The sequence below is a fragment of the Pyricularia oryzae genome, chromosome 2 (assembly GCF_000002495.2).
Source record: "Pyricularia oryzae 70-15 chromosome 2, whole genome shotgun sequence".
Lineage (NCBI taxonomy): Eukaryota > Fungi > Ascomycota > Sordariomycetes > Magnaporthales > Pyriculariaceae > Pyricularia > Pyricularia oryzae.
Window position 1 is genome coordinate 5,693,604 of NC_017850.1, and position 14,817 is coordinate 5,708,420.

The following is a 14,817-nucleotide window of genomic DNA, read 5'->3' on the forward strand; positions in this document are numbered from 1 at the left end:
TGCCATTTTTATTCTTGAGTTTTCGGTTTCTCCTTTTTTTACTTCCCCTCCATGCCAATCACACCATACTCTAACTGCCAACAGGGTTGGGATGGGACGGCTGTAGGGTGCATTACCCTGTATCCGTACATCCTAAAAGAAACAGAAACTTTTGTAGTTTTGGTATGCGAAGCTGAAATGCCATCCGCATAAAAGAGTCTGGAGGCTAACCCAAGGCTACCGTTGCATGCAAGCAAAAGGCCCTGCACTGAACTCCTATTTCTTCAGCGAAGTTCAAACCTGTGGGGGCTGCATTAAATAGGAATGTCCCATCCGTTGCTACTATGATATTCCACAAAAGCTGAATCAGTTTCGCTCCCCTCGCTTTGGGCGTTTTCGACGGGCTACAGTACCGACCAGGTAGATCAAGCAAGGGCTGAAGAACCCCTGGGTAACCCCGACATTATATGATCCGAATGGGCATTGCAAGACCGAAAGGAAACTCTGGCTTGTCTCTACCGCTCTTCACACCCTTTTATGTGTCCGCCCCATGCCCTACGGGAGGCGAGTGTTTGCACTCATTTTGGCGTTAAATAATACTACATCCTTTTATGCGCTTGGCTGCCATGTGCTTTATCTGTTCAAGCAAAGTCTTATTACCTACTGTAGTAAGCGGTACTGTACCCAAGCAAAGCCTAGCTAAACCTCAGTACAACCCAGTAAAAAATCTTTTTTTTTTCTTTCTCTTTTTTATCTCCGCCGGGCGCCACGGCATCGAAAGCAGCAGACCGAAATTGGGCAAGATCCGCAATGTCACACGAGGCTTCGCCCCGCGCCCGTCCAGTAAAACTTGATGGTGACCGCAGTCTAGAAGATCCAGACTTCCAGACCTTTTGATAGACAAGCGTAGCAAATTAACCGCCCCTGACGCGGTCAGAAAATTCAATGTGCAATATAGGAGTTTGCAGCCAGTCAGCTTCCCAGTTCGCCTCCTGGGCCCCCAAGTGCCCTGTTCTCTTTTATCCATTTCCACCCTTCAATGTTTTATTGATTTACCTATTGCTCAAAAACGCATACCTACAAGCTCGGCAGCCCCCGATTGCTTACACCTGGAAGGCGCACTGGCCCCAAAATGCCAGTGTCAAAAAAGTTACGAATCCCGAATTTGGTCACGATTGTTCGGCGCTTGCTAGTCCCGATTAAGCAGTTCTGAAGAACTCAAAAAGGGTGAGATCGAGAGGCGCGCGCCATTAAAAAAAAGGGCCTCCGGTTTCTTGTCCCGAAAACCCCTGACAAGAGAACACGCTCGGCCCCTTATCCCCTTCACCGGACCCGACCACTTTCCTGTTTTTGGAATTGTGCGCCGCGACAAACAGCGGATCTATTGCTTTTCGGTAAGAAACGAACAAGCAACAGGGCCAAGCCACAGCCACGTATCCCACTAAGCGAGATTCCGCTGGTGACAACCGAAAGAACGTTTAGGGTCCCGCGTCGGGTTAGGGTCAATACGTCTGCTATGATCTCAAGTCTCATATCATCTGACTCGGATCTGGGGTAATTAATGACTAGCAATTTCATGACTTGGACCTTAAATGTCATCCATGAGACTACGTCAGATATATACTTTAATCGAAGCGCAAAGTATCAGGGTTGAGGTTAAAGAAAACCGTCTCAACACCTCAGCTCGATGCCCCCTTTGCTAACGGTGAGGTACTTGACCCCTTTGTACGGTGAAGCTGTCAAGCCTTGGCTCCTTTTTGGATCGATCGTTATGCTCTCGACCTTGACACCGCTAGGTAGCCAACCTTTCACCGAGAAGCTGATAGACGCAGAGCTGGGCATCAAGAGCTTGTTCTGAGCCGTTTTAGCATCGCTTCCCTCATCCTCCTTCGCTTTGCCGTCTGCCTTCTTCGATTTTTGTGTCGAGTCCTCGTAAGCGTACTCCCTAAATCCAAATCCCATTGGATCCTGGTACCCTGCCGCAACAGCCGCCTCCTCTTCCTCGGCCGTTTGCTCGCCAACGACCGTACAACGTAGACTGAAGTATGTAGCACCTGTAGACAGAGCCTTGTTGGGTATGACCCACTCGACAACTCGGTCACCCGGGCTATACGTAGCATCACCCTTGGTTGGTCGGAGTTCAGGAATATTTCGCACTTCTGCTGGTAGAGGTACTGTGATCTTCAAGTCTTCGAGGAGCGGGGCAGCGGCAGTCCCAGGTTGCGGGCCTCCAAAAGCCCTACCTCCGGGGCCGCCTCCCATGCTTCCACTCCCGCCCCTCCCAAGGCCACTGCCTCCAGACCCAGACAGCTCACTCCCACCGCCCGTCCCGGATGCACCAAACACCTTGTTGACGTAGGCTCGGACCTCAAAATCAGACTCGGTCGGGCCCAGTCCGGTCTTGACCTCGATACTGACCGGCAGCTTCAAATTGTTAGCAGCAATCGAGCCACTCTTGCCGCTCGAAAAAGGCAGCAGGTCAACCTCGTAACTAGCAAGAATAAAGCGCCCATCAGGTGGCACAAAACTGAGCTCCCCGGGCCTATCTCTCCAACGGGCAAGACGGACGCAGGGATGAAAAACTGGTAGGTCCATAATAGATGCCAAGTTGTGGCGTCCCGATGGAGCCGTCAAAGACATGAGAATATCAGGAACACCAGACACTTTGCAGGTGAATGCAATCGTGCCATGAGCGAACGCCGCCAACGGCCTTCCAGAGGGTGCCAGGGTCACCGACAGCGTCTCGACAAGATCGGCATACATCTCGTTGCTTGTGTGCCTGACATTCGCCCGCCTCCATGGCAGTGCTGAGGTTGCAGCAGGGCCTCCTCTGCCCCCTCCGACTGATGAGTTTGGGAATTGTCCTAGGGCTGAAATTGCCGGCGATCCGGATCCGGAGCCCAGCCCACCACCTGCACCTGAACCGACACCGCCAGGAAGGGTCAAACCCCCAAGAAGCTTGCCTAGTAGACCCTCGACCTCGACAAGATCCCGCAGGGCATTGGGCTCGGTGGTGGCCACGATTCCGGCATCGCACATTTCGGTAAGCAACTGGGCGGCCACATCGTAGGCGGCTTCGATGCGCTGGGCCGTCAGAGGCGCGCCCAGAAACTCTTCAAAGGCATCCACGACACGGTGTAGGAACTCTAGCGCAAGTAGCGGCTCTACCTCCCGGGATGCAGTTGCCAGTAGCAAGACATTGGCATGCGTGAGGGAGAATACGAGTGTCGCTGGGTTCGTGTTAGGCAAGTAGATCAAGCTTGGTCGTGGCTCCGGGTGGGAGTCGAGGTAGAGAGGTAGTAGGTGTGTGGCGGAGAGAGGCCGACCGGTGTATGTGTGAGATAAAATAGATTTGCTACAGTACAGCTACAGTCAGCTCTGTAGGTGACCAAATGCCATGGAGTGCGCAGGCACTTACTGACGCTCGTCGTATATGTGCAGCGCTTCTATGACGGCGGTCCCCGTCATTGTTGGATGGTGTGTGCCGGTGTCTGGGCTTCTTGCTGCAAGCTCCCAGTATTACCCATTGCCCGCGCCGGTGCTCGTTGGTGCTGGGTTGACCTCAGGAGGTCTGGGATCGAAGCAAGTCCCAAGAAATATTTGGGACCAGAAGTTGTCGAGTTGTCGAAGCAGTGGCCAGCGGGGAACAGAGGATGACGCTGAGCTGCCTGCGGGGAATTCTAGAGCGGTTAATTATGGACCCCGTTTCTTGAGCTTTTCTTTCTCACACTGTGAAGTGAAGAAAAGCACTTTGATGAACTGATCACAACTGCCATGTTTTATACCAGAACTGGACAACGCATAAAGGAACGAACAGCTTGAGGGATATATGATTTTACCACCCTATCACAAATAATCCATCTCTCAAAAACCCGAACATCTGAATCAATATGGGCGGCGATAGGATCCCACCTCTAAGCACTCTCGACCGACCCGAGAACTACAAAGACCTGCTCAAAGACGAGGCTGATGACTGTCTGGGCTGCAGAATAATAGGTGGGTCGGAGTCTGTCTGCATAAAGCAGCCTTTTGAGCATTTGAGCAAAGTGATTGACCGGGCCATTAAAAAGGGAGCGGTGCATTTGTCGGCCTTGGTGCGTACAGCTACTTTTCGGGCATGGCGCAGCTAGAGAAGCAGAAAGCTCTGATATTGAAGAGCAAATCTCCATTCGGAATGGGCAGTCGCAAGTTTGGAATCACCGGTCTGTCTCTGACACTGGTATATATGGGTATCTGGAGATGGACGCACTGAGAAAGGGAAGGTTCATGGCTTGTTTTGTTTGTTCGTTGAGGATCAAGCGACATGCAAGAAAAGGGTGACAAAATGCTTAACGATCCCACCTCAACTTTGTACGATATTGTCTATATGATAATCTCTCCAATGAGTGAACGCATCATGTGTATCAATTACCAAGTGTTTCAAGTTTGCACTGAAATGAGATGTAGATGGTCGTGGCTCCTTTTTTGACGCGCAACGCGGAGCGCTGGGTCTGGTGTTTTCACTGCTGGAGAACATTGAGCACTGTGAAAATTTTGGCTCACCCTTACTCGGAATTTCAATCCACCAACAACGACCTGCAGAGGCAAACAACTTCATGTCAATAAAACCATTCAAAAACTCCAGCCTACCGACAAGTACTCAAAATATTAGGAAAGATACAAAAAATCTACAAAGGCGTGTCAAAAAAAAAAAAAAAAAAAAGAGGAATCAGGCTGAAAGTGCAGCGCAAACCAGCCGTGCCTTGAGCTCAACTCACGCACAGCAAAGCAACCGCAACAACAAAATCACATATAAAACCACATAATCATGCCCATCACAATATCAGCACCAAGGGCGGCGACCCGAAGTCAAAGAATCCCGTCTTCCAGGATGGATGACTCGGACTCGGACTCGGATTCAGACGCTGGCGCACAGCTTGCCATGGCCGGCGGCGAGGGAGACATTGTGACGCCAGGGCAGGTCATCACTGAGGATCCACAATGGATGCGGTATGAACAATTTCAATGTCATTTCCTCTCCCCTCTCTTTTTTTCAAATAAAAAAGGGGGAAAAAAGAAAAGAAACAGGAATGCAGTATTCAGAATGAGCACAGAGCCTAACATCAAACCCCCCCAAACAGCGGCCACGGCACGTACACCTTCCCGGCATCGCCAGCCATCATGTCGTCGGTGGCAGGCACCGTGAGCCGGACCAACAAGCTCCTCTCAGTGCGGCCGATGCGAGCGCGCTACACGCCCGAGGTGGGCGACCTCGTCGTGGGCCGGATAGTCGAGGTGCAAGCTCGCCGGTGGAAGGTCGACGTGGGCGGGGTGCAGCTCGCCGCCCTGCCGCTGTCCGCCATCAACTTGCCCGGTGGCATCCTGCGCAAGCGCACCGAGACGGATGAGCTGCAGATCCGCTCCTTCTTCGCCGAGGGCGACCTGCTCGTCGCCGAGGTCCAGCAGCTGTTTGGCGATGGCGGCGCCTCGCTGCACACCCGCTCCCTGCGCTACGGGAAGCTGCGCAACGGAGTCTTTGCCGCCGTGTCTGGCACCGGTGGCGGCGGCGTAGTGCGTGCCAGGCGTCAGGTCTGGACCATGGAAATCGCCTCGACCGGCACCTCGGCAACCTGGCAGGACAAGCAGCAAAAGGCGGCATCGTCGCAGGCGCCCCCTAGCATCGATGTTGTGCTCGGCGTCAACGGCTACGTATGGATCAGCAAGCACGTCGAGGACCCCACCGAGGGCGACGGCTCCGCCAACGCCACCGGCACCGGCATCAGCAACATGGAGGAGGCCGTGTCGGCAAAAATGTACTCTAGCCAGAATGCCCCCATCGACCCCGTCACCATGCGCGAGATTGTCCGCGTGCGAGGTGTCATTACCGCACTCGTGGAGAACGGTGTTCGCGTGGACGAGGATATGGTGGAGCGCGCGTATCGCGAGGCTGTCGAAATGGCCCGGGCCTCAGAGGGTGGTGAGGATGACATCTACTTGGGTGGAGAGCGCGGCGCTCAGCTGGCTGCTGTCCTGACTGGGAGGTAGTCTTGGGGGTGCGGGCTAGAAGTAGATGCGCAACATTAGATCGCAGGCAGACACACTCAAAAATACCATCATTGTTTACAAGTGACTCTTTTTATATTTGTTGTCTTGGCTATCATTTATTTCGTCCCTACCGATGTTAGACCCGATGATCACCGTCCATCGGATGCTTTATGAGAGGTTACATTCTTTCTGGGCGTGAGAAGATCCTAGATTCAGGAAACCTCCTTCGAGTCAAAGTACACGGGGGGCAAAGTCCATTATCACGCCAGTCATGCTATCTCAAGTACTCAACCCTGAGGTGCCGATGCTCAAATGATGCTGCTACAAAAGATGCCGCTGTAGCTTTGTACATGTACAGTCGGTTTATATTCATGATGATGTAGTAAAGTCACTAAGATAGGGACCATGGGACCGAGTTCAAATGTGACCACGAGGCATGCCATCATCAGAGGTTTTGCAGTCAAAACCTCCGACGTTGCTAGCTAGCATTCACACATCTATGCCATCTGTTTGCAACACTAACAAAACATGATTCCGATCAAATCAATCGGAGACCAACGACTCCGCCCTGCGACCAAAGGCAGTCCAAAGATATGGCCATCTTCGCATTCCTGTACGGGGTTGGTCCAACCCACACCGCACCGTAGACGCCGGATACATCTGACTGCTAGACCACAGACCGGTGAAAGCAGGTAAGAAACGACAAAAAAAAAGCATCAAGAACGACTCTTCCGAGATAACGCGGGAACATGGCTATTGGCCGTATTCACTCGTGTGCTAGTTTAGCCGGTAGGTAAGAGAATGAGAAGAGATGGCAGAAACGGCACAGCGACTGTCAAGTGAAGAGCAAATTTAGACTTCATCCTCGAGGAACTTATAGGCGAACTTGAAATCCGCTTTCCTCCGGTTCATCCTGAAAATGTCAAACTCTAATTAGCTTCCAATCAAAAGCAGTACCCGTCTGGTTGCATCGATGATTCAAACTTACCAAGTGCTTTCGTAGTCAAAGAAGCGATAAGTGCCTTGCTCGAACTCCTCCGTGATGTTCTTGGGCTCCTCATGGCGTTGGAACCAGGTTTGGTACTGCTTGTGGAAACGCCAGCTTTGCTCCTTGAGCGCCTTGGCAGCCAAATACTGCTGGTAGGTGCCTTGCTTATAGTAAAAGATGTAGAAAAGCGTATCCGTGTCCAGTCTGTTGTACAGCCTCACGTCGCTGAATATCGGCAACAATTCTTGCGGGTACTCAGATGAAGACTGCACCCTGACTTCTGGTTGGTAGGAAGATGGTGCCTCTGCATCTGTTAAATCGGGCAGATTTGCTTGCGAGTGCGACATTGCCCTCAGCGTCGACGTCGAGTTTGCTTGAGCCGGGCGCTTCTTGGACATCTCGTACGAGTCTACGAGGTCTTGGAGTGATGCTGGAAGGTGGTAGATAGATTCCTCCTCTGCTGGCTCCTCTTGCGCCTGCACTTGTGGCTGACCCTTCCCTGACTTTCCCTTGGCCTTTGACTTGACACCATTTGTGACACCGTTGGTATGGGAGGAGGTCGCTGATGATTGATTCGAGGCTTCTCCCAAGGCGCCCTTTCTTGATTTTGAGCTGCTGGCCTTGCCCGCAGCCTCGCTCGACTCGGAAGCTGATGCATTTGACGTAGCCGGCGCTTTGCCTGTACTCCTACTTGATGCGGGCTTTGCGTTTTCAATCTTTACGGGGCTAGCAGCTGTAGCCGGTGGTTGCGTTTGCGGTTGAGAGGCGGCAGAAACTGCAGGTTGTGCAGCCATAACGATCGGAGAGTTTGCCGCGCTAGCCTTGGCTTGGGGTGATATGGTCGATACGGGAGCAGCTCCCGGTGGCGGGGGAAGTGGTGCAATGCCCACATTGTTCTTATCGCTTGCGGCAGCGGCGGCGGCGGCAGACGCATATTTAAGACCCTCACCGGCCGGCCTTGTCGGTGCCGGCGCCGGCTTCATCCCCGCGCTACTTGACGAACCATTGCTAATGGTTGGTAGTGGCGTATGTAAGGTCGCTAATGTCGGTAACGGAGACTTCATCTGTGTCGATGGCCTGCGGCCGGCGGCCACTGTTGCCTCTACCGCTGCGGCTCGCGGCTTCGCAACGGGTGCGGGTGGCGTTGGTCTCGTGTCTTCCAAAGAATCCTCGTGTACCGACTGTGCGTCCTGGGATGAGCCCTTGTCGTTATCTTGGTTCATGCCGTATGCATCCTCCTCCTCGCCGAGCGCTAAATCGTCGTATAACGTGTCGTCGTCCATGAAGTCATCTTGCATGCCATCGCTGACATAGTATCGTATGTTCTCCTCAATGTCCGTGACCTGCTCAGTGTCGACCCCGCCATTTTCTAATGACCGTCGAATCAACTCTAGCTTGCCTTGATGCCATTTGTGCCTTTCGATTATTTGCTCGATGTTGGCCATGCGCTCCGCTTTCGCGCCTTGTATTTTGCCCTTTTTGACCGTGGCCTGTATTTGCTCAGCCTCGGCCTCGAGCGCCTCAATTTGTAGTTCGAGGGTGTCGATCATGTTCCCAAGGAACTCGCTTGCTTCAGCTTTGGCCTGCTCTTTGGGATCGAGCTTGGCCGCGGCTGAAAGTCCTTCCTTGGAGTAGGCTTTTGTTTTCATAGCCTTCTCGACCGCTTTGAACCTCTCCATTTGCTACATGAACATGATCACGCATCATCAGTAAATAGGCCTGACTGGGTTCGGCAGTAGGGTCGGTCGCAAAAGTGAGCCAGACGATGCCAAAGCTGGAGCCACGTTAGTCCCAGGCAGCGACACCTACCGTTTCGATCTTTCTCCTGTTCTCTAGTAACGGGGCCTTGTCCTTAATGTCATTGCTGGCTGCCCAAGTCTTTATCTGATCACGCAGACGCTGCAGCTTCTTGATCTCTCTCTTGAGTTGGTCCTCATATTTCTCCTTTTGCGATATGTTGCTCGATTGCTCGATCTTCTCGTAGATTGACTCGAATTCGGCAACACCTTCGGCCACCTTCTTGAAGCACTTGTCGACTTCTTGTTGCAGTTTTCGTGCCGCCATCGTTGCTATTGTGACCGGCGAACGGAGGCGCCGGGGATGAGGTTCGTACAATGGAGGCCGTCGAGGGCTAGTTGTTGTTTCGGATGTCTATCGCAAGGCTGCGACGAGGACGTTGGGTTGAAAGATGGTGGGCGAGTAAGGTGATCCTGATCACTCCCACGATCGCCTGGGGCGCAGGATTGAGTATCAGCGCGAGGTCAAACGGGCGATAAAGTACCCGTATATTGAGGTTGGTACGTGTAAACAGGGCGTTGGGGAATGCAGTGTGTCACAAGCCGACTGCCTTATGACGGTATGGTATATGGTTTGGTTTGCATGCATGCGATCCCAGATACCTAAGGTAGCTCCAACGTCGAGTGGGAACGGCGTTTTGCAAGCCGGGACGGACCTCGGACGGAACAAGATTGCAAAAGTGGAGATCTCAATCAATTACTTACTGCGTACTTACCAGAAATAAAGACAAAGGCGACGAACCCAAAACGTCGCGCACGGTCGACTGATTTGTTTTTTGTTTGGGGTTGAAAAGATTTGATTGCTTTCGGTGGGCGAACTACTGAGTTGGCTTGAGGCACTGTTTGATCAAACTCGCAGGATGAGCTCAGATCCAAGACTACTGTACATGTACAGTTGGACGTCGACCTGCCGTCTCGTGACAGTTGGCCGACGCGCCGCTACCGTCTTTGGCGCGTAAAGTACTTACCGTGGTTGGTCCGTTAGGAGTGCCCAATCCCAGCCGATGTTTGATGCGCAACAGCACACCGGAGAATGTAAAAATGAGATATAAGGAGGCTTTTCCACAGCCAGATGATTGGTTTTATAAGATTTTTACAACTTTCAATGTCTGCTCTGGGGATTCAGGTGAGATTTCAAAGGGCTGTACCTAACATTTATCGTCATGATGATACTAGCAACACAGTGGGGATTGAAGAAGTCAACATAGTGTTGGTGGGTCTAAAGTTGAAAAGCAGGCCAATTAAAACAAGTATTCTGTCAGACGTGAAAACGCTGTATGGTTCTCACTTCTTGCTAGGTTGCTGTTGCTTGCACGTTTCGTCGTCCACGATCCGATCCGAGTTGTATTTTAACAACGCTCGCTTCTCCGGAACACGTATGGCCTTGTCCTCAGCCAAACCAGTCAACCTTCACAGATTTTATGTGCTTGAATACTGGGTCAAAAGAAATCCGAGGCGTTTTACCGTGCTTTTTTGAATCCTTTTCCAGTCTTTCCGGTGTGAATTCTGCGGCTCGGGAAGGCTGAAACCCGCCGCCATCGGATTTCAAGATTATCACCCCTTTTCTCGTCACACATTAGAGAAGCAACTAGACTAGTGTCATCCAGCAAAATGAAAGGTTGGCAAAACCCCTCTACGGAGCACAGGCTCTCTTTCCTAATATTGTTTGTCATACCTTGTTCTTATGGATTTCATCGTGTCCTTGCGTAGTCATTCTTCAACGGGTGTTATCTGCTTCCGTCACGGTGGACAAGACGATAGTGTCTTCAATTGGCAAAGGAATCCTCGTCCTGGCGGCTGTGGCTCCTGGAGATACGGAGAAGGAGTGCGAGAGCATGGCGACCAAAATCCTCAAGATGAGACTCTGGGACGATGACTCCGGCGGTAGAGTGCGTGGTTTCATGGTGTCCCTTGCTTCTGAAGTCTATCCGATGACCTGACGACATGCTACAGTGGAAACTAAACGTGAAAGACATTAATGGCGAGGTGCTCTGTGGTAGGCTTGCATACTCTGACCCCGCCTCCTGTATATTGGCGTCGCTACTCTAACCAACGATAATCATCTTCACTTGCCCAGTATCTCAATTCACACTCCTTGCTTCAACTAAAAAGGGAACCAAGCCGGACTTCCACGGAGCCATGGGAGGAGATGAAGCCAAGGGGCTTTATCATTATTTCCTCCATCAGGTACAGGCCGGATATCAAGCAGACCGCGTGAAAGACGGTGTGTTCCAAGCCATGATGGAGGTGGCTTTGGTCAATGACGGCCCCGTAAGTTCAAGTTAGGCAAAGAGCAGTATTAACGATAGGCCTACCATACACTGACTAACTGTATTATGGTTCAGGTCACGCTGGAGATGAACGTCCAGCCGCCAAAGCCTAAAGAAACCATGAATACAGCCGTGAGCAAATAATCACATGGCATGCCCCTTTTGGCTTATATCTAGACGTCGTCAAGTATCTATTTCTACTTCTAGGTCTAGTAATATTCTAATCTAGTCTAGTCCACTTTATAACTGATTCTGCTTATACCCTTTTGCCTACCGATCTTTCTGACTGTGACCTTTCCACAAGCCTTGGTCGTGGGCACATGCGTTCCGCCACAAGGATATACTTCGGATCCAACAATGTTGACAACCCTTATCCTAGTCTTTTCGTCGTCAATCACGTCCTCGCTCGGCACATCGTGACCATCCTGATCGACATAGATGCCAATCGCATGCCATACTTCGTCTGATGGAAGTAGGCGCTCCAGCTTGCGCTCTCTAAAGTCCGACTTGGTCCACCACTCGATCCTGACCTCGGCATCCTTGTCGACCAAATCATCCACCGACTGTTGGATATCCGATTTCCACTTCCCTTCTATTACGCCCTTGAACTCACATCCGGCAGAGTCTGGAAAGTGCGATGCCTTCAACTCATCGAACCCCTCGATTTTATCCTCGAGCAGGGTACGAGTGGCTGTCCCCAGGACATGGCCTGCTGTGTGCAGGCGGGAATAGAGATGTCGTGTTTTCTCATCAACCGTCTGGATCAGTACTGAGCCAGACTCAATCGAGGCCCCGGCCTCGCCTTGGAAGGTCCCAAAATGCAGAACCAGCCCGGGGTTTGAAGCAGACGTCCGTGCTGAGTCTACGTTGAAGATGGCTGTTTCCAGTGAAGAAGCAAGGGCGACAGTGCCAACGTCCGATGGCTGGCCGCCACCTTGTGGATGAAATATTGTAGAGGTGGTGATCAGCACGTACAGAGACGTAGCATCGCCTTTGTAGAGCGTCCTGTCCTCTTCTGGGAGTTTTGCGACTGGTAAAACAGACACCAGGGTGGATTCGCTTTTGTATGTTTGTTGGTGCTCAGCGGCATGGAAGAGCAGTTTGGTGCTGGGGAAGCTCAGCAACGGGCTTGTGGTTTGCTCATTAGAGACTGCCATTGTTGCTAGATGCTGACGGATCGAGTATGTTCTTCCTAAGGAGAACAGGACTCCAAGTTTGTTCGCTTGTATTCTTGAGACGAATGACCGAAAACCCCTAGGGATCATAACAGCTCCTCTGACACATAACCTATAAGGAGGTACGCAATTGGTAAGCAGACGCGCCCTTCGCGTGTCATTTACCACGTAAGGAGGCAATCAATACCCTAACCCTCGAAATCGCATTGCTTGCGGTACCGGGTAACCCCACCGCCCACTTGGACCCTCAGCCTGCCCCTCCCTGCTGTCGGACTGGCAAGCTATGGTGGGGTCTGAAGCTATGCGCATAGAACCTTCCAGATAGAGCAGCGATTCATCACACCTATCACAGCTGTCAGGGACCTGTTGGTTCCTGGGCTAATAAGACACAGACTACAATGCTATTGGTAGGTCAAGGAGTACAAACAACGGGCCTCTCTTTTTGTTCATCTGACTGGGTCTTGCAAAAAGGCAATCTTGGAGTGCATTCTCAATCCTTCCAGAATCGAGATCGGCCACACCGTTGGGTCCATATAACCAAGCTTGTTCCTGTGTTGTACTGTGAAGGCTGGCCGATCTTCCAGATCGTTTCACTCAGAAGTCTGACATTGTATTAATATATTCCCATCTCACTTTACCCCGCGCCTTCTCTTTAACCAAAGTGGTCGTCTGGCCAGTCTCTGCCAACAACCAACCCTCCGTCATTCCTCCCATAGAAAGGCTTACGCCCGCAGTTTGTGAATTTCTCTATTTTGCAGTCTCCAACACACAAACGACACAATGTCGGCCGACGAAACAAACAAGCCAGCGCGCCCCCGCGTCTTCTTTGACATCTCAATCGACGACAAGCCCGCCGGGCGCATCGTCTTTGAGCTCTTCAGCGATGTGGTCCCAAAGACGGCCGAGAACTTCCGCGCCCTGTGTACGGGCGAGAAGGGGATTGGAAAGAGCGGCAAGCCCCTTCACTACAAGGGCTCCAGCTTTCACCGTGTGATCAAGCAGTTCATGATCCAGGGTGGTGACTTTACGGCGGGCAACGGTACCGGCGGCGAGTCCATCTACGGCGAGAAGTTTGACGACGAGAACTTTGAGTTGATCCATGACCGCCCCTTCCTCCTCAGCATGGCAAATGCTGGTCCTGGTAAGTAGTGGAACGGCTGATATGCCCTTTTTAGCCCAGCGCAAGATGCGCGCACTGGACCAGGCTTAAGTACAGCTCTTGCATACTAACCCTCGTCATCTGTCCAGGCACCAACGGTTCCCAGTTCTTCGTGACTACGGTTCCAACCCCACATCTCGACAAGAAGCACGTCGTATTCGGCCAGGTCCTGTCCGGCAAGTCGGTTGTGCGCCAGGTCGAGAATCTCACCACGCACGCCGGTGACAAGCCCGTCAAGTCTGCGACGATCGCTGACTGCGGTGAGCTGCCCGCCGACGCCGTCGTAGGAGACGCGGCCAAGGAGGCGGACAAGTACGGCGACAAGTACGAAGACTTCCCTGAGGACGATGAGGGTGGCCCCCTGGACGTTGCCCGTGTCACCACCATTGCCTCGGACTGCAAGACGTACGGCAACAGCGCCTTCAAGGTTGGCGACCACGCCACCGCGCTGACCAAGTATCAAAAGGGCCTCCGGTACCTCAACGAGGAGCCCGAGCGCGACCAGGAGAACATCCCCGCCGACGTCAAGGAGAAGCTGGCCGCTTTGCGATTCACCCTGAACAACAACGCCGCACTCATGAACCTCAAACTCGAGTCGTGGGAGGACGCCAAGAACGCAGCCTCGTCCGCGCTGGCCGTCAAGTCGGCGTCCGACGCCGATCGCGCCAAGGCCCTGTACCGACGTGGTCTCGCCTACATCAGGCTGAAGGACGAGGACGCCGCCATCAAGGACCTGGAGGAGGCCAAGAAGCTTGCTCCGGCAGATGCTGCGGTCGCCAAGGAGCTTGAGCAGGTCAAGAAGGCCGCCGCGGCTCGTGCCGCCAAGGAGAAGGCTGCTTACAAGAAGTTCTTCTCGTAGAGGCACGATTTCTATACAGGAGAGACAGATGGTCAAGGGTTTATTTGATTCCCTGTTTGGTCTTAGGATCTTTCGTTAAAGATTTCCATGATTTCTTTTGGGCGCAAGAAAAGCAAAGTAATACGAATCAGCTGGAGCACAAGGTGTTTTTGTTTACTGGTGGCTTCTTTTTTCAACTCTTTCTATTTTTTATTTATTTTTCTCTTCATTGGGTGGGCGTCTCGGTTACCGATGCATAAAACTAGGGAATCAAATACCAAATGGCCAAATTCCAAACCTCCCGTTGATATGTGCTCTTCTTTCTCTCAAGTAAGTTGTTTTGTTGCTTTGTTTATACACGGCTTAAGATGCTGTATTAGCTGGCTCTTCTTTTCTCGGCTCCAAAATGATGTCCTTTTGAATGCAACAAACAGGCTTCATAAATATTCTGTTGTTCGTTCTTTTTATCCATCTCAATGGTTAGCCAAAAGAAAATACCGCCACAGCCAAAAGAAAATGCCAGTGACATGTATGCCCCGACATTCTAAATTGGAGAAAAATAAAAATAAAAAAAGAAGAGAAAGCACC

At 51.9% G+C, this 14,817-nt stretch overlaps 7 protein-coding genes across 7 annotated transcripts; 4 read left to right on the forward strand and 3 right to left on the reverse strand.

Annotated features, from left to right (window-relative positions):
• Window positions 1-1,516: 1,516 nt before the first annotated feature.
• On the reverse strand, window positions 1,517-3,612 carry MGG_08098 (AP-3 adaptor complex subunit mu). Its single transcript, XM_003715005.1, has 2 exons — window positions 3,398-3,612; window positions 1,517-3,334 (listed from the first exon to the last, which is right to left on the reverse strand). The coding sequence occupies exons 1-2, from the start codon at window positions 3,445-3,447 to the stop codon at window positions 1,651-1,653; spliced, it is 1,734 nt and encodes a 577-aa protein (XP_003715053.1). The 5' UTR covers window positions 3,448-3,612; the 3' UTR covers window positions 1,517-1,650.
• Window positions 3,613-3,715: 103 nt separating this feature from the next.
• MGG_15055 (uncharacterized protein) lies at window positions 3,716-4,394 on the forward strand. Its single transcript, XM_003715006.1, has 2 exons — window positions 3,716-3,975; window positions 4,050-4,394. The coding sequence occupies exons 1-2, from the start codon at window positions 3,870-3,872 to the stop codon at window positions 4,229-4,231; spliced, it is 288 nt and encodes a 95-aa protein (XP_003715054.1). The 5' UTR covers window positions 3,716-3,869; the 3' UTR covers window positions 4,232-4,394.
• A 149-nt stretch (window positions 4,395-4,543) lies between these two features.
• On the forward strand, window positions 4,544-6,088 carry MGG_08100 (exosome component 2). Its single transcript, XM_003715007.1, has 2 exons — window positions 4,544-4,968; window positions 5,100-6,088. Exons 1-2 carry the CDS (start codon window positions 4,787-4,789, stop codon window positions 6,001-6,003), a joined length of 1,086 nt encoding a protein of 361 aa, XP_003715055.1. The 5' UTR covers window positions 4,544-4,786; the 3' UTR covers window positions 6,004-6,088.
• On the reverse strand, window positions 6,089-9,932 carry MGG_08101 (CCR4-NOT transcription complex). Its single transcript, XM_003715008.1, has 4 exons — window positions 9,756-9,932; window positions 8,801-9,626; window positions 6,992-8,673; window positions 6,089-6,916 (listed from the first exon to the last, which is right to left on the reverse strand). The coding sequence occupies exons 2-4, from the start codon at window positions 9,053-9,055 to the stop codon at window positions 6,856-6,858; spliced, it is 1,998 nt and encodes a 665-aa protein (XP_003715056.1). The 5' UTR covers window positions 9,056-9,626; window positions 9,756-9,932; the 3' UTR covers window positions 6,089-6,855.
• A 183-nt stretch (window positions 9,933-10,115) lies between these two features.
• MGG_08102 (D-tyrosyl-tRNA(Tyr) deacylase) lies at window positions 10,116-11,321 on the forward strand. Its single transcript, XM_003715009.1, has 5 exons — window positions 10,116-10,405; window positions 10,498-10,676; window positions 10,741-10,783; window positions 10,865-11,058; window positions 11,133-11,321. Exons 1-5 carry the CDS (start codon window positions 10,399-10,401, stop codon window positions 11,199-11,201), a joined length of 492 nt encoding a protein of 163 aa, XP_003715057.1. The 5' UTR covers window positions 10,116-10,398; the 3' UTR covers window positions 11,202-11,321.
• Window positions 11,236-12,350, reverse strand: MGG_08103 (ATP binding/alanine-tRNA ligase). The gene has a single exon (XM_003715010.1). The coding sequence runs from the start codon at window positions 12,320-12,322 to the stop codon at window positions 11,288-11,290; it is 1,035 nt and encodes a 344-aa protein (XP_003715058.1). The 5' UTR covers window positions 12,323-12,350; the 3' UTR covers window positions 11,236-11,287.
• A 249-nt stretch (window positions 12,351-12,599) lies between these two features.
• MGG_08104 (peptidyl-prolyl cis-trans isomerase) lies at window positions 12,600-14,687 on the forward strand. The gene is made up of 2 exons (XM_003715011.1): window positions 12,600-13,373; window positions 13,481-14,687. Exons 1-2 carry the CDS (start codon window positions 13,013-13,015, stop codon window positions 14,248-14,250), a joined length of 1,131 nt encoding a protein of 376 aa, XP_003715059.1. The 5' UTR covers window positions 12,600-13,012; the 3' UTR covers window positions 14,251-14,687.
• Window positions 14,688-14,817: the final 130 nt, after the last annotated feature.

Bases quoted from the DNA above. Each gene is read 5' to 3' on its own strand.
- MGG_08098 (XM_003715005.1), bottom strand. From the start codon at position 3,447: ATGACGGGGACCGCCGTCATAGAAGCGCTGCACATATACGACGAGCGT. The intron at 3,335-3,397 runs GTAAGTGCCTGC...GCTGTACTGTAG, and splicing joins CACATATACGACGAGCGTCA to CAAATCTATTTTATCTCACA.
- MGG_15055 (XM_003715006.1), top strand. From the start codon at position 3,870: ATGGGCGGCGATAGGATCCCACCTCTAAGCACTCTCGACCGACCCGAG. The intron at 3,976-4,049 runs GTGGGTCGGAGT...GCCATTAAAAAG, and splicing joins TCTGGGCTGCAGAATAATAG to GGAGCGGTGCATTTGTCGGC.
- MGG_08100 (XM_003715007.1), top strand. From the start codon at position 4,787: ATGCCCATCACAATATCAGCACCAAGGGCGGCGACCCGAAGTCAAAGA. The intron at 4,969-5,099 runs GTATGAACAATT...CCCCCCAAACAG, and splicing joins GAGGATCCACAATGGATGCG to CGGCCACGGCACGTACACCT.
- MGG_08101 (XM_003715008.1), bottom strand. From the start codon at position 9,055: ATGGCGGCACGAAAACTGCAACAAGAAGTCGACAAGTGCTTCAAGAAG. The intron at 8,674-8,800 runs GTAGGTGTCGCT...ATGTTCATGTAG, and splicing joins ACAGGAGAAAGATCGAAACG to CAAATGGAGAGGTTCAAAGC. The intron at 6,917-6,991 runs GTAAGTTTGAAT...TGACATTTTCAG, and splicing joins TTTGACTACGAAAGCACTTG to GATGAACCGGAGGAAAGCGG.
- MGG_08102 (XM_003715009.1), top strand. The intron at 10,677-10,740 runs GTGCGTGGTTTC...GACATGCTACAG, and splicing joins ACGATGACTCCGGCGGTAGA to TGGAAACTAAACGTGAAAGA. The intron at 11,059-11,132 runs GTAAGTTCAAGT...ATTATGGTTCAG, and splicing joins CTTTGGTCAATGACGGCCCC to GTCACGCTGGAGATGAACGT.
- MGG_08103 (XM_003715010.1), bottom strand. From the start codon at position 12,322: ATGATCCCTAGGGGTTTTCGGTCATTCGTCTCAAGAATACAAGCGAAC.
- MGG_08104 (XM_003715011.1), top strand. From the start codon at position 13,013: ATGTCGGCCGACGAAACAAACAAGCCAGCGCGCCCCCGCGTCTTCTTT. The intron at 13,374-13,480 runs GTAAGTAGTGGA...TCATCTGTCCAG, and splicing joins CATGGCAAATGCTGGTCCTG to GCACCAACGGTTCCCAGTTC.